This window comes from Centroberyx gerrardi, chromosome 20, assembly GCF_048128805.1.
Source record: "Centroberyx gerrardi isolate f3 chromosome 20, fCenGer3.hap1.cur.20231027, whole genome shotgun sequence".
Lineage (NCBI taxonomy): Eukaryota > Metazoa > Chordata > Actinopteri > Beryciformes > Berycidae > Centroberyx > Centroberyx gerrardi.
Genome location: NC_136016.1, coordinates 14,351,144 through 14,364,675, shown reverse-complemented (window position 1 = coordinate 14,364,675; position 13,532 = coordinate 14,351,144). Strand labels below are relative to the sequence as shown.

General features: G+C 42.5%; 1 protein-coding gene across 2 annotated transcripts in view; it reads right to left on the bottom strand.

Moving 5' to 3' along the window:
• The window catches only part of cpn1 (carboxypeptidase N, polypeptide 1), a 16,635-nt gene extending 5,504 nt beyond the window's left edge, over positions 1–11,131 (bottom strand). The window contains exons 1-5 of one of the 2 annotated variants that reach the window (XM_078290700.1): positions 11,082–11,131; positions 10,547–10,800; positions 8,150–8,346; positions 6,885–6,914; positions 5,645–5,800 (exon numbers count right to left, since the gene is read on the bottom strand). In XM_078290700.1, the coding sequence (XP_078146826.1) occupies positions 5,645–5,800; positions 6,885–6,914; positions 8,150–8,346; positions 10,547–10,781 (618 nt within the window). In that variant the 5' untranslated portion in view covers positions 10,782–10,800; positions 11,082–11,131. Of the gene's footprint in view, positions 1–5,644; positions 5,801–6,884; positions 6,915–8,149; positions 8,347–10,546; positions 10,936–11,081 lie in introns of those variants that run through there. The other variant, XM_071920325.2, reaches the window with a different exon arrangement.
• Between the last annotated feature and the right edge of the window lie 2,401 nt (positions 11,132–13,532).

Below are 13,532 nucleotides of genomic sequence, written 5' to 3'. Positions count from 1 at the left end.
ATAAAGTAACTCTCAATACACAAGACCTTAGAATATGTATATGTAGGATTTATTATTTATTATATTTATTTTAAGGACACATACAGACATAAAGACAAACACATTGTAGGAAACTACCCACTGCACCTTTCAATATCAATCCACGGAGAAGGTTGGTACACATACATATATGGGGGTTCCTTTGCTTAGGGGTATTTTGGCAGTAGTGGGCAGTGTTGGTACCAGGGATTAAACAGCACCGCTTTGACTACTAAACAGCCCTTCTAACCAACCCAAGGCTTTTACCAGTACACAAACACTTTTAGCAGTTGCTATCCTATTTAACTTGGATGAGCATGTACATAGAAACATGTATCTTATTGGGGTTATCAAGTGTGCACCTCACATTACTGTTTTGTTCAGTTAGTCCCAAAATACCTTCAGAAGGCTCAACAGAAAACGCTTGCATCCCAAAACCAAACGCTCCAATACTCTCTCAGCATCCATCAGACCTACATCCGCTTACACTATACTTATGCTACACTGTTACTGCACCTACACTTAGGCTTACACAACAACTCACCCCAAAAATTTTCCACTCAACATCAACAGGCTATAGGCAGTGTATAATTACCAAATTCTGCCACCATAAGTATGTCATCATATCATAAATCGAGGCTCTAATTTTAATGCCTTCCTCCATTGCCTTCTGAGCTGCTTCTCCTGCACTCCTGCTTCTGTCCCTTTTCGCAAACTTTAAATCTCTGTACTCTGTAGTCATACACAATATAACCCATTTTATCTAGTCATTATCAACTGTCAGTTTTAGTCTATATTTCCACATCAGTGTTAGCTGATTCCCATTCCCTCCTTTCAGCAGCCCAGGGCCATTTCCCTCTAGGTTTCTGCCCATTGATATTTTCCCTCCTTGGCTGCCTGACCTCTCTGCCCCCTGCTCCCTGTGTTCCAGTGCTAATGCCTGCCTCCTATGTGACAGGGGTACTAATGTCCTGCAAACTGTAGTTTGCTACCTGCTGTTGTACTTCATCCAACTGACTTGACTAACAAGAAGTACTGATCTAAGTGGAGTCCCTGCACTGCACTCCCTCTGCCCAGCACTCCTTGTTGAGTTTTAAAGCCCTTTAAAGGAGAACTTGAGCGTCTTTTCCCTTCATAACTGTTCTTCCACTCTCTCGTCTCTCACATTCATGCCTCCCTGTGTTACCATGTTATCAGACCGGTGATATATTCCACCACTTCCTTTGCACATGCTAGGGTTATTTTTCCTCTGGGCTTAGTTCACAGTTTTGAGGGTTTATCCAACATAGTGGGCCAGTGTTGAACACTGCTGCCATGGGTTGATAACCCAGGACAGCCTGGTCAGCTCTATTTCAAACTGTCACATGGTCTTCTCCTGGTTGTCAACTGCTCTATTCACAGAAGTCAGTAGATTAATCTATTCAAGACATTTACCAACATATACTAATACACAAGACCTGATGTAACTATCGCTTGTGCTACTAAAATAGTGTTGCAGTATTAAAACCCTATACTCATTCCTCAGAGTCCCTGATCAATCATTAATGACCTGACTTATTTCTAATGGTCTGAAGGGGAAAACATTCATGTCAGCACTCATACATACAGAATCGACCAGACATGGTCTTTAACATTTGTTAAAAGCCCTTCCTTGTCTCTTTTTGAAACTATGAGGGAGAGAGACAAGTTTACAAGATGATGTGGGATTTCAGCAAAGGAAACCAGGATGTAAATAGAACAGTGGATTCTACAGCAAGTCTTCAACAAGCAGACTACAGTAAGAGGGTGACCTGTTAAAAGGGTACACACAGTTATTCACATTGACGTGGTGTTAATTACTTCTGCAAGCACAGCTATGGGTCAGCCTTTGCCACACAACATAAACAGATGGGATCTCCCATGCAGACATCAGAAACCTTCAAATTCCAGTTTAGGCTGCCATATATTTTCTGTGTCAGCGCTAACTATGCGTACCCACTCTTAGCCATATATCATGGAGACAAGGAGTAATACTTCTCCCCAAATGAAGTATGGAGGAAAATAAACACAGCCTGGCTCTCTTATTGGCTGAAGGGAAATCACACTGGCCAATCGCAGCCCTTTGCCCTTGGACACAGCAGCTGTAATGTTGACCTAGAAGGGGGAATTCTGTTTTGGGGACAGGCTGATATTTATTATCTGTGGATCTTTATATACACCCACACTTCCTTTGAGCCCAGCGCTGTCACCACGGTGTAGGGTTACATATGAAGCGTGCACACACACACACACACACACACACACACACACACACACACTCATACCTTAGTGTTACAAATCCAAATCTTGAGCAGAGAGAGATAGAGACAGAGAGAGAGAGAGAGACAGACAGAGAGAGACAGAGAGAGAGACAGACAGAGAGAGAGACAGACAGAGACAGAGAGAGAGAAAGAGAGAGAGAGAGAGAGAGAAAGAGAGACAGAAAGAGAGAAACAAAGAGAGAGAGAGAGAGAGTGAGAGAGAGAGAGAGAGAGAGAGAGAATGCCATGCCAGCTCAAAAACAAATAAATACCTATGTAACACTCTAAATTACACTCATTCTGGTTCACTCTTAATTGACAGACACGGCACTGGAAGCCAATTCATGATTACTGTTAAAAAGAATGAGCCACCAAATGCCAGCGGATACTCTTGCAAAAGCGCAGCCTGGACTCACGGTACAAACTGGGAATGCTCTTTTTCAGGGGTTGTGTAAATAAGGTGTTTCTAAGAACGGACCCTGCTGTCAGTCTGTGGGTGGCGGAAATCTTTTCAAAATGGATGCCTGAGTGGAATTAGCCGTGACAGAATACAGCCACACTGGGAGATTCTGAGAACAGGGCAAGTGCTGGCCATGGTTCATAACTGAGGGGAACCCGGTCTGAGGGAGCATAGTCCTTACTAGCATGAATGAGGTATCTGTAACAGTGGCACAGTTACTCTTTTGTGTTTCCCTTTCATGAGCCAGTCATCTGGGTAGACAGCCGGCCCGCGAATGGGGGGACCAGTGTTTTAGTTTTCTCAAAGCATTTGTAGTATAGGAACTTGTAGAGAGAAATGAATTGGGAAATCAATGTTAGGCTGTCACTTGTTTGAGAACAAAATCAATTTGTTATATGATATGTAAGTTACAGCAGTGCAGCAACTGATACCGTGATAACTGCCTAAATGTAATAAATAGTCACAATGTAATAAAATCTACCTCTAAATAGGTTGAAAATGCAATAAAACCTGTTAATGTAATATATTCCCTGATAATGCATCATGTTATTGCATTAACCCATGGTTATTAATTTATAAAGATTGTAACATATTCTAATTGATGATGTAATAATAATAATTACTAATAATGAATGAAACTCGAGTCGTTACATTCTTTTTATTCTTATCAGTTATTACATTGTCAGGTAACATTATTATACATCATCAAATAAAATTATGTTGCACTCTTATGATGGTTATAGGTAATAATGTGATCTTATTACATTCTGAATTTTTTTTTTTACATTAACATGTTTTATTATGTTGTCAACCACTTTTCAATTATCAGTTGCTGCAAGCAGGAAGCACGAAAACTGCAAGGAACTTAGCCATGAAAAATTCCTTTGTGTCTGAGAGAGAGAGATAGCTCCAAGGGTCTGACCTTCCCTTCATATATTATACTTTCCACTTTAAGAGTCTATGTTCTGATAGCCATTCATCTGCTCTTATCCTTCCCTTTCTTCTCTGTTCATTTAACATTGTAATGATCTAAAATAATAATTAATTGGTCAATGAAATATAGTGGAGGCCTGCCTCACCAACTCTGCACTCCATACCCTGCAATGAAGCCGAAATATTTAATCAAAATTACAGCTCCATGCATATAGTTTGGTTACTCACACAGATCGCCAGCCTAAATGTTTAAGTAATTCAGTGCTGCATTTGTTCTAAGATGACCGCCACACAAGTAAAAGCTTGAGTTGGGTGAAGAGAAGAGTTTCGCTTCCAAATGAACTCTGCACCACTTGAAATCCACTCTGACCAAAGGATTAAGTTGATCTAGCCGGTGCTGTTCACAGTGCAGGCTTCTATTTCTCATGATTTTCAATGATAAGGACATGCTGTTGCTTGCGCCGGACTGTGCTGAGAGCTTAGTGTGTTTTTGCCCAGCACTAGAAGTTACAAATATTTCAACTTTTAACAAAAATCACTGAGCTTGAAAGGTGTGTTTTCAATCGTCTCATAGCAACAAAAAGATTTACAACCAGTATTGCAGTTATTATTAGTTAAAATAAGCATTTAAAGAAAGTAATCGTCGGTGCTTTTGAAAGATTCAGCCTTGAATACCAGGCAATGAATGAATGATTTTGAATGAAACCTTCTGATACCACAGGTTTGTATGCTATCTGAAGGTTCAGGCACTATCTGAGTTATCCTTGTGGGTAACAGTTAACATTATGAGATTCCCACAGGCCCATGCAGTAGGCCTGTTCAAATTCCTATGGTCATGGCGGTGATGGAAAGAGAAAAATGTTTAGATTTTGCTGGAAAATCTTGGGATATCTTATCCGGTGTTTTGCATATTCTGATTCCAGCCAGAAAACACTGAGAGAGCCTTGGCCAATTCAAGGAACTTGTAAATTCAGTGGGCACTTCTGTATCTACATCTATTCTATTTTCTTCTCCACACTTTCTTATCCTTGTAAAACCTCTTAAAAAGCCAATTTTCATAGTTTTACATGCATTTCACCTCTTGCATTTGTACATCCAAAGCCAACAGCAGCAAACAGATGTAAAGATGTTATTCCATAGGGACAAAAACGTGTGCTATTTGTCATTAAAAGTCTGATTAAAAGTCTGGAAAGGTCTGATTTTAAGGATAATACAGTGATGCTTTTGTCCCACTTCGTCATCTCATTTCATAAGAGTGAGTTTGCCATTTTGCCTGTCTGTTTCAGATTGTCAGGACAAAGGTGTGTGGCCCCTTTTTGACCCAGACAAAGAAAAGCACAGTTGCTATGGAAAGATTTAAGTTCTACAGTAAGACAAGCAAACACGCCCACCCACATGGTCAGGAAACACGCTCCGTGCCACCATATAGCCCAACACAGCACATGCACACACAGCAAGAAGTAAGCGTTAAATGATCCTATCCACATAAACTCAAAGATATAAATATAGGGATTTACTTGGCATTCTGTCCTTTTTATGCACTGGATCCATGTTTTACTAGAATTTATGGACAGTATTTTTTTAATTTGTCAAAAGCTCACCAGAAAAACTGGCAGTGGAACTTGATCCAATACAAATCTTGTGAGTTAATGTATGTCAACAAAGTCCAAGCCAAGTTAACTCAAGTATATTACAGTTACTCATTATTGAGTAATGTCCCAGCATAGTACAGAGACAACCACACACAAGCATGAGAAATTTAATCATTCTCTCTCTCTCTCTCTCTCTCTCTCTCTCTCTCTCTCTCTCTCTCTCTCTCTCTCTCCCTCTCTCTCTCACCCACACACGCACAGACATTACACACACACATGCACACATTCCCTTTGAGATCAAACAGATATCTGAAGATAAATGGGGTTTTGTGCATGTGTCTTGCTTGTGTTTATCCAGCTACCTGTTGCTCCCAGTTGTCCGGCAGCGGCAGGTGGTGGTTTCGTCCGTTGGTCTTCTCGTAGTAGTACATGAGCGCGTTCAGGTCCGGAAAGTTGCGGTTCAGATCCATTTCCCTGGAGTTCCCTCGGCCCACCAGGTAGCCGTTGAACTCTGGACCCTGTTGGCCCACAGGAGACATGTCATGCTTTTGAAGGCCGAAAGCAGTTGTACGACACAGTCACCTCACTAGTGGCTTTGCTTCTGCTTAGGTTTGAATAACAGGTTGTCACTTTCAAATGAAGTATGTATGTATTTTCAAGCTGTAAGTGGTTTGTTAGTATTTGTGTTGTTTGGAAACACTGGAGGAAAATGGATTTGTATTTTGACTTGTAGGTTGTGAAGAGATAATTTTACATTGTCCCACCCTTCAAAAATCTGCATATATGTAATCATAATTGATACCAAAAAATCCATTGTGTAGCTTTAAATCCACACCACCAATCCTTGAGGTAACAACAGATTGTTTTCTGGCTAAATTTTCTTTCCCAGTGATGAATTTGTTCTTTTAGGAATTTTGCACAATCCATAAGGATCCAATCAGACTTTTATTTTAATCTTATTGTACTTAAACACACATTAAATTGTCCAATATGATTTTAAAGGATGTTAGGGCTATTATTCATTATGGCTGTAAAAAAAAAGGATTGGTTCCAAAATAGGTGAGATTCTCATCGGATTCACACAGGATTTACAGAGTGTGTATTGCCGCGGATGTTACTATTACATTTATGATTTCATGGGCGTGATGAGATATTTGTGTTGTTATTCTCAGTGAATACATTATCATCCAAAATCAACACTGTACCATCTGGGATGTTGGAAAACAAAGAAGCCTGCCCTTTGTTTTCCAGATGCTGCAATACCCAAAAATCTGTTGATGCAACAAATTACAGTGTGCTGGGCGTTTAGTCCTTTTGTCGTCTGAGTGGCAAAGAGAGGGACGGCCGTGTGCAACTGGCCTCCTCAGGACATATAATTAGTCTCAAAGAGATTTTGTGTGCCTGCATGCACATGTGTCTGTGTATGTGCATTTGTATTCGTGCAAGCTTCCATGCATATTTGTATTTGTGTGTGTGTGTTATTTCTTGGCCCATGTAATTACCCCCGGCAGAAAGGCAGGGGTTCTCCCAGGGGGCTGATAGATGGGATGATAACAGACATTAGCAAACAGTGGAGGATTCAAGTTAAAAAACAAAATCTACCTGTTTGTGTGGCTCTGAGTGTCTTGTCTTCTATGGATACACACACACACACGCACACACACACACACACACACACACACACACACATTCCCTTTGAGTCAAATCAGATGTCTGTAGATAGATGTTATCTGATGGAGTCTCATACTGTATGTATGTTGTGTGTGTGTGTGTGTGTGTGTGTGTGTGCATGCGTGTGTGTGTGTATGGGGGGTGAAAAGGGTCACGGAGGACAAGCCGCACGTACATACGCTCGTGTGATTATTTACTAAAAGTCCCACATGTGTGTATGTATGTGCGTCTGTGTGTGATTAGTACAACTCAGCCATGCAGACGCACGTGCGCGCGCACGTGTGACTCCTAACACACAGGCGTGCGTGTGTACATACGTCTGTGTGGCATCCTGCGACTGCACGTGCACACGCACGTGTGACTCTTAACCCAGGCTTCACAGAGGCAGGAGAAAGTCGGCTAACTTGTTTTTTTTTTAAATTTTAGTCAGGTTCTTTGCTTTAGGAAAGTTGAGATAAAGTTTTAGATAAACTAAAACTCTTCTCAGCATTTCAGCATGCTTTTATCTGAAGAGTGTGCTATTGGCATTTTAGAGCTCATAACAACTAAGCTACTATGGCCAAGCGCTAACGCCGAGCAAAATTTCTGTCCTATAAAAAACAGAAGCGCCTGAAGCGATAAAAAAAAAAATCTGTTAAAAATTAAAATAAAGCTACATAAATGAAGAAAACAGATAAAACAACAATAATGAATCATACTAGGCTATTAATGTGGTCCACATTTAGATAAACAACTGGTTTTTCCTGCCTCTGTGAAGCCTGGGTTAAGAGTCACACGTGCGCACGCACGTGCAGTCGCAGGATGCGCACACAGACGTATGTACACACGCACGCCTGTGTGTTAGGAGTCACACGTGCGTCTGCATGGCTGAGTTGTACTAATCACACACAGACGCACATACATACACACGTGGGACTTTTAGTAAATAATCACACGAGCGTATGTACGTGCGTCTTGTCCTCCGTGTGTGTGCGTGTGTGTGTGTGTGTGTGTGCTGTAAAAAGCTAGCTAGTTAACTTGTAGCTAGTCATGTCTCTTGGTTTTAATGAGGAATGCTAACTGAAACAATCAAGGAACTTTTTCCCCACATAAGTGATTGGTGTGGAAAAACAGCCAAATTCAAAATGCCAGGGTATCCGTTTATCCTTTGGCACGTGAAAGCCTGTGACTAGCAGGCTTGCTGGAGTGTGTATTACCTGTCTGGCAGCCACCTCGTAGCCGTCAGGGTTCATGGAGGGCAGGATGTGGATGCGTGTGTCATGGATCAGCCTCATGATCCGCTGGTTTCCGGCCCGGTACTCTTCACACAGAAACTGGGCGAACTTAATGAGCAGCTCACGGCCCAGCACTTCGTTACCATGCATGTTGCCCACGTACTTGAACTCCGGCTCCACTGGGAAGGAAATGAGGAGTTGGGAGGGGGGGGGGGGGGGGGGGGGGCATAAGGTATAAGGTCAAAAAGCCACATGGAGCAGCAAAGCATGAAATTAGAATGACTGTCTGTGCATGCACACACATACACACATATGTAGGAGCACACCCATACACATTATACTGTAGACTCAAGGCTCAACAGGTTGAATGTACAATGGTAGAGAGTTGCTAAAAGCCCTCACTGGCCCTGTTTTGTGTTTCTTCTTTCTACTGTATGTATGGCTGCCCAGAGTCTCTTCTCATCATGATGTTTCTAACTAACAGGATTTAAGTTAAAGCACTAAAAGTTTATGTTGACATAACCTAGTCAAACTAATTATTAAATGAAGAAGGTACTCAACTTAAACAAGATTTGGAAGCTTAATGTTTTTCAATTGCCGTTCCATTGTTATAACTGTACTTGTTGATAAGGCGAATCTCCTCAAGGTTATGCTGATGAAGGTGAGCTCTGGAGACTCAGTCTGATTGGAAGTGATTGGATTATTTGGATAAGGTTATTTGGCGTTCCTGTGGGTATCTGTCACTGATTGGCTGAGACACCTATCCAAACAGTCTCCCTCTCGGTATAGGGTTCCCTCCTCCCGGGGGTTACTTCATTAATCACTGCTGCAGCACAGAGAGGAACCCTAAACACTGCAGCTACACAGAGCTGCTGAACTTTGGATCGCCTCCAAATGTATGAATGTCACTCACAAAGTACTTCGGAAACTCAAATGGCAATTTTGTCAAACAGAAACGGTGTAATTCACCCTCTTTTGTTCAACAAGGGGCCAAGTGGACCTATAGGCTCCAGTGTGCAGCTTCAATAAACACCATACTCAGCAGCATGTGAAAGACATGAACTTCCTAAAGGGTGCAAGAGGGTTGACCCAGACGGGACCTCTGGTCACTCCCCTCCGCGAGCTGCACGGTTCCTGTTTTTCAGCCTCTGTCACCTTGCAACAGAACACGCGCACATCCTTCAATTCTAGTGAAGGAAGCCCCTACGTGTGCAAAAGGAGAAAAAAAAGCAAGCTCAGCCCCAGCCAAAACAGCATTCCCTGCAGAAAGTCTCAGTTGTCAAGCTTTTTTTCACATTAGCTGCTATAAAAAACATAAGAAAGGAAAAGGAGGCCCTTTATCTTTAGGTGACCTTGTGGCCTGTTTTCTTTATATACTTTGGTTGTAATGACAGTATGGGTTTCAATTTGCAACCGATAGGAAAAATAAACACCTAAAGAGCTGATTCAGGGGCAAAAACCAAGCAGAGCTTTTGCAAGAGTTCAGAGTTGACTCAAAATGAACTTCTGTGTCATCTGCTCAGTTTCGAAAAGTGCCCCACGTTTCGACATTGGTTGGATAGCAATATTTGAAATGAATCACAGATGTCCCACGCACTCAATTCTTTCATTTGGTGCTGCCTTCTGAAAACAATCTTCAAACCCATTCCACTGAAACACTTAGAATGGTTTTCCACAAATTATGTTCACTGATGTTTTCCTAGCCATAGTGGGGAAAGAAGCCAGCCCGGGCTAAACTATGCTTTTCTTCCTCACTATTAAGCCACACAATAATATATTACACAGAAATTTGACTTCAGAGAGCCAAATAGAAAGCTTGCATTTCATCTTCTCAGGAAAAGCCACAGCCCCCACAGACTGCGCTGTCTCCTGCCAGCAATGTTCTCACTCCCCACAGCAAGAAGTGCAAAACAAATGGGCAGCCAACGATAAGGGCTGAGCACGTCCATTTTAAATCCATCACATTTTAAAATGCATTTACTACATTACCAGGACAATGACTAGGATTGTTTATCAGATGTTTTCAGAAGTAGCTCAGTGGCATTACACTGACATGTCAGCACTGAAAAGAGTCTGAAGTCAGTTAAAGTGCTTTCCAGGTTATTATTAAATATATTCACTTGGCATTCAGTTGGTGTATGTATCCAAGTTAAATAATAATGCCTGAAGGTGTAAATGTGTTAAGTCTTGCAGAGAAGTAGATGTTTACATACAGTGATTTGATTAAGATACTTTTCATTCACATGATGAAATCTCTCATGAAAACACCTTTGGGCTTTATGTAAATCATAGTTACTGAATGGGATTTTTTTTGTCTCTGCAGCTCCAGACATGTCCATCCACTCTGGAATCTCAAACAGTGAATGAAGTGTTACTCACATGCTTCGTGGATGCCCGGGTTGTCACTGAACTCCAGCACATAGAGGTGGCGCCCCTCCACGCTGCGCCCGATGCTGTAAATGCGCGTGATGTAGGGGCATTCGCTCTGCACCGCAAACAGGGCTCGCACCAACTCCTCGTAGCGGTGATGCTGGAAGTCCGACCCCGAGACCAGAGTTCCCATCAGCCCCAGCAGGAGAGCACCGAGCCGGGGAAGATTCCACCGCTGCAGCATGGTCCCTCGGTCCGGTGCTCTGCAGCACAGGAGGAGAGGAGAAGAAGAGGCTGGAGAGGAGATGTTGAACTGCCTGAAGCTAGAGACTCTCTCTCTCTCTCTCTCTCTCTCTCTCTCTCTCTCTCTCTCTCTCTCTCTCTCTCTCTCTCTCTCTCTCTCTCTCTCTCTCTCTCTCTCTATCTCTCTCTCTCTTTCTCTCTCTCTCTCTCTCTCTCTCTCTGCCTCTCTTTCAGAGTTGGGACCTGTCCCGAGTCACACACGTCTCTCTATATCTCTTTACACACCGAACATAGTGCTTACTCTCTGCTTGTTCTTTTCTTCTCTTGTTCACTCTTCTTCTCCCTCCTGCTCTCTCCTTCCCTCTCCCTCTCTCTCTCTGCCTCCTCCCACATACAGTACTCACACTGGAGAGCAAGTAAGGACAGCCCCCCACTCCTTCTTTGTCTCACTCTCCTCCTCCAACAGCTGCTTCTCTCTCTCTCTCTCTCTCTCTCTCTCTCTTTCCCTTTGGGTCCTTGTCAAGTACATGCTACTTGCTTTATTGGCACTTAGACTACATCTGCTCCAAGTAGTTCCCCCTCACCCCCACATCTCCCACTCTGAATTTCTTTCTTTCTCTGAGCCGCTCATTCTCTTTCTCTTTCTGTCTCCCTCTTTGTGTGTGTCCGGTGTGTGTGTGTGTGTGTGTGAGAGAGAGAGAGTGTGTGTATGTGTATGTGTGTGTGTGTGTGTGTGTGTGTGCATGCCTCTAACTCTTGTTCCATGCTCCCTTTCTGGGAAAGAGGCTTGTTTCCACGGTACTACTCTCCCCAACCCCTGTAGCCCTCAATCACCCATTCATTAACTCTTAAGTCAACACACTAACCCTGTGTGTGTGTGTGTGTGTGTGTGTGTGTATGTGTATGTGTGTGTATGTACACCCCTCAGATGAATTAGTGTGGGTGCTCTCTCTCAACCTTTGGTCTGGTTTGTTACTCTGTTTCCCCGAAACAGGATTCAAATACACACATACAAACACACACACACACACAAACATACACACACATGCACTTATGGGTCAGAGAAAAAGAAAAAGCAAATACTGCAATTGAACTACTAAGAGTCACATGTTGATGCCAGGATGTATGCACTTACATACACACACACACACACACACACACACATACACACACACACACACACACACATACACACACAGCAGAGCGCGCAGGGGTTGCTGTCAATCAAGCAAGCTGTAGAAAAGAGGAGCTTTTTCTCTCAGAATGTTGTTCAGCTGCTTGTGGAAGTTTCAAAAAAGAGAGAACAACAGAGAGAGAGAGAGAGAGAGAGAGAGAGAGAGAGAGAGAGATAATGAGTTACACACAGAGAAAACCGAGAAACAGGAGGTGCAAGAGAAAGGAGAAAGACAGAGATAGTAAGAGAGAGAGAGAAAGAGCAACTGACAGAGAGAGAGAGAGAAAAACGAGACACAGTGAAGAAGAGAGATGAAGTAAATGACAGAGAAACAGAAATAGAGACAGAGAGACAAGGAGGAAGACAGAAAGAGAGTGTCTGCGAGGATGAGGCTTCATCAACTGCAGTAGAGCATGATGGTCTTTGACTGAAGCCCTTGAAATTTGACTATTCCCTTAATTAACAGAATCCATTGGTTTTCCTGGTTAACCCAGCGCTGAATCTGTCCTTCTCAAGTTTACACATGATGTCCTGATGAGAACTGGGTTGGTGTCTGTCAGACTTTGGGCTGGTTCTCCATGTCTCTATTGGTGATTCTGTTTCTTCTGCTCCGTTGTTTACATGTGGTTTGCCTCAAGGCTCCGTGTGGTTCGCCAGCTCTGTTCACATCTCACTGCCATGCTAACAATACTCAGCTGCATCTCTCAGTTAAATGAAACAATCCCAGCAAGTTGGCAATATGGCATGGCCGTCTAAAAATGAAGGTCCCAAAACATCCTTCAGCTAACATCAGACAGAACTGATGTCCTCGTTACTGGCCTTAAGTCCCTGAAAACAACTCACGATAACTTCCGTCTCTTCATGCTTGAACTCCTAGCATCAAGCCTGGGTCAAAGATATCAGGAGTTATCTTCGATTTGATCTTTGATTCATGTTTAAACCTTGAGCAGCACTAAGAAGCTGGTTAACACATACTTCCTACTTGGGAACATTGCAAAGATTTAACTAATCTTTACAATGGCTCCAATGTGTTTAGTCCGTTAATGTTATACAGGCACTTATATAATCTCACCTTGACTGCATTATGCCCTGTTCTCCTGTCTCATTGGACGAGCCGTTGCACAGCTCCAGATTGTGCAGCTTTCTCAAGTCTTTCACATTTCAGGCTCAGCTAGGTCTGGCTCCTTGCTACATCTCAGTTCTTTCAGATGTCTGAAAGGTTGAAAATGAAAACGGCTTTTACATGCAGAGAGAAACCCAGAGGGCATGAGTCTGATGCAACGATTCTTAGATTCACAAAAGCAGATGCAACAGTTTGTATACTGACATCTGCTTTCAAAATATGTTATGGAAAAGAATATAGATGCATTTATTTGTAAGGTTGGGGACGCTTTTATTCAGTTCGGAAGATGATAATGAATTGCAATATGCACGCGTTTTTACAAGCCATATGTCAAAGTCAGTTCTCCATGTCAAAGCTAATTCTAAGTCTAATTTTACAAGTGTTCTGTAGGTGTACTTCAATGTCATTGTGTAGACATAGAGACATCTGGCGGTAATAAATGGTACTACAACCAG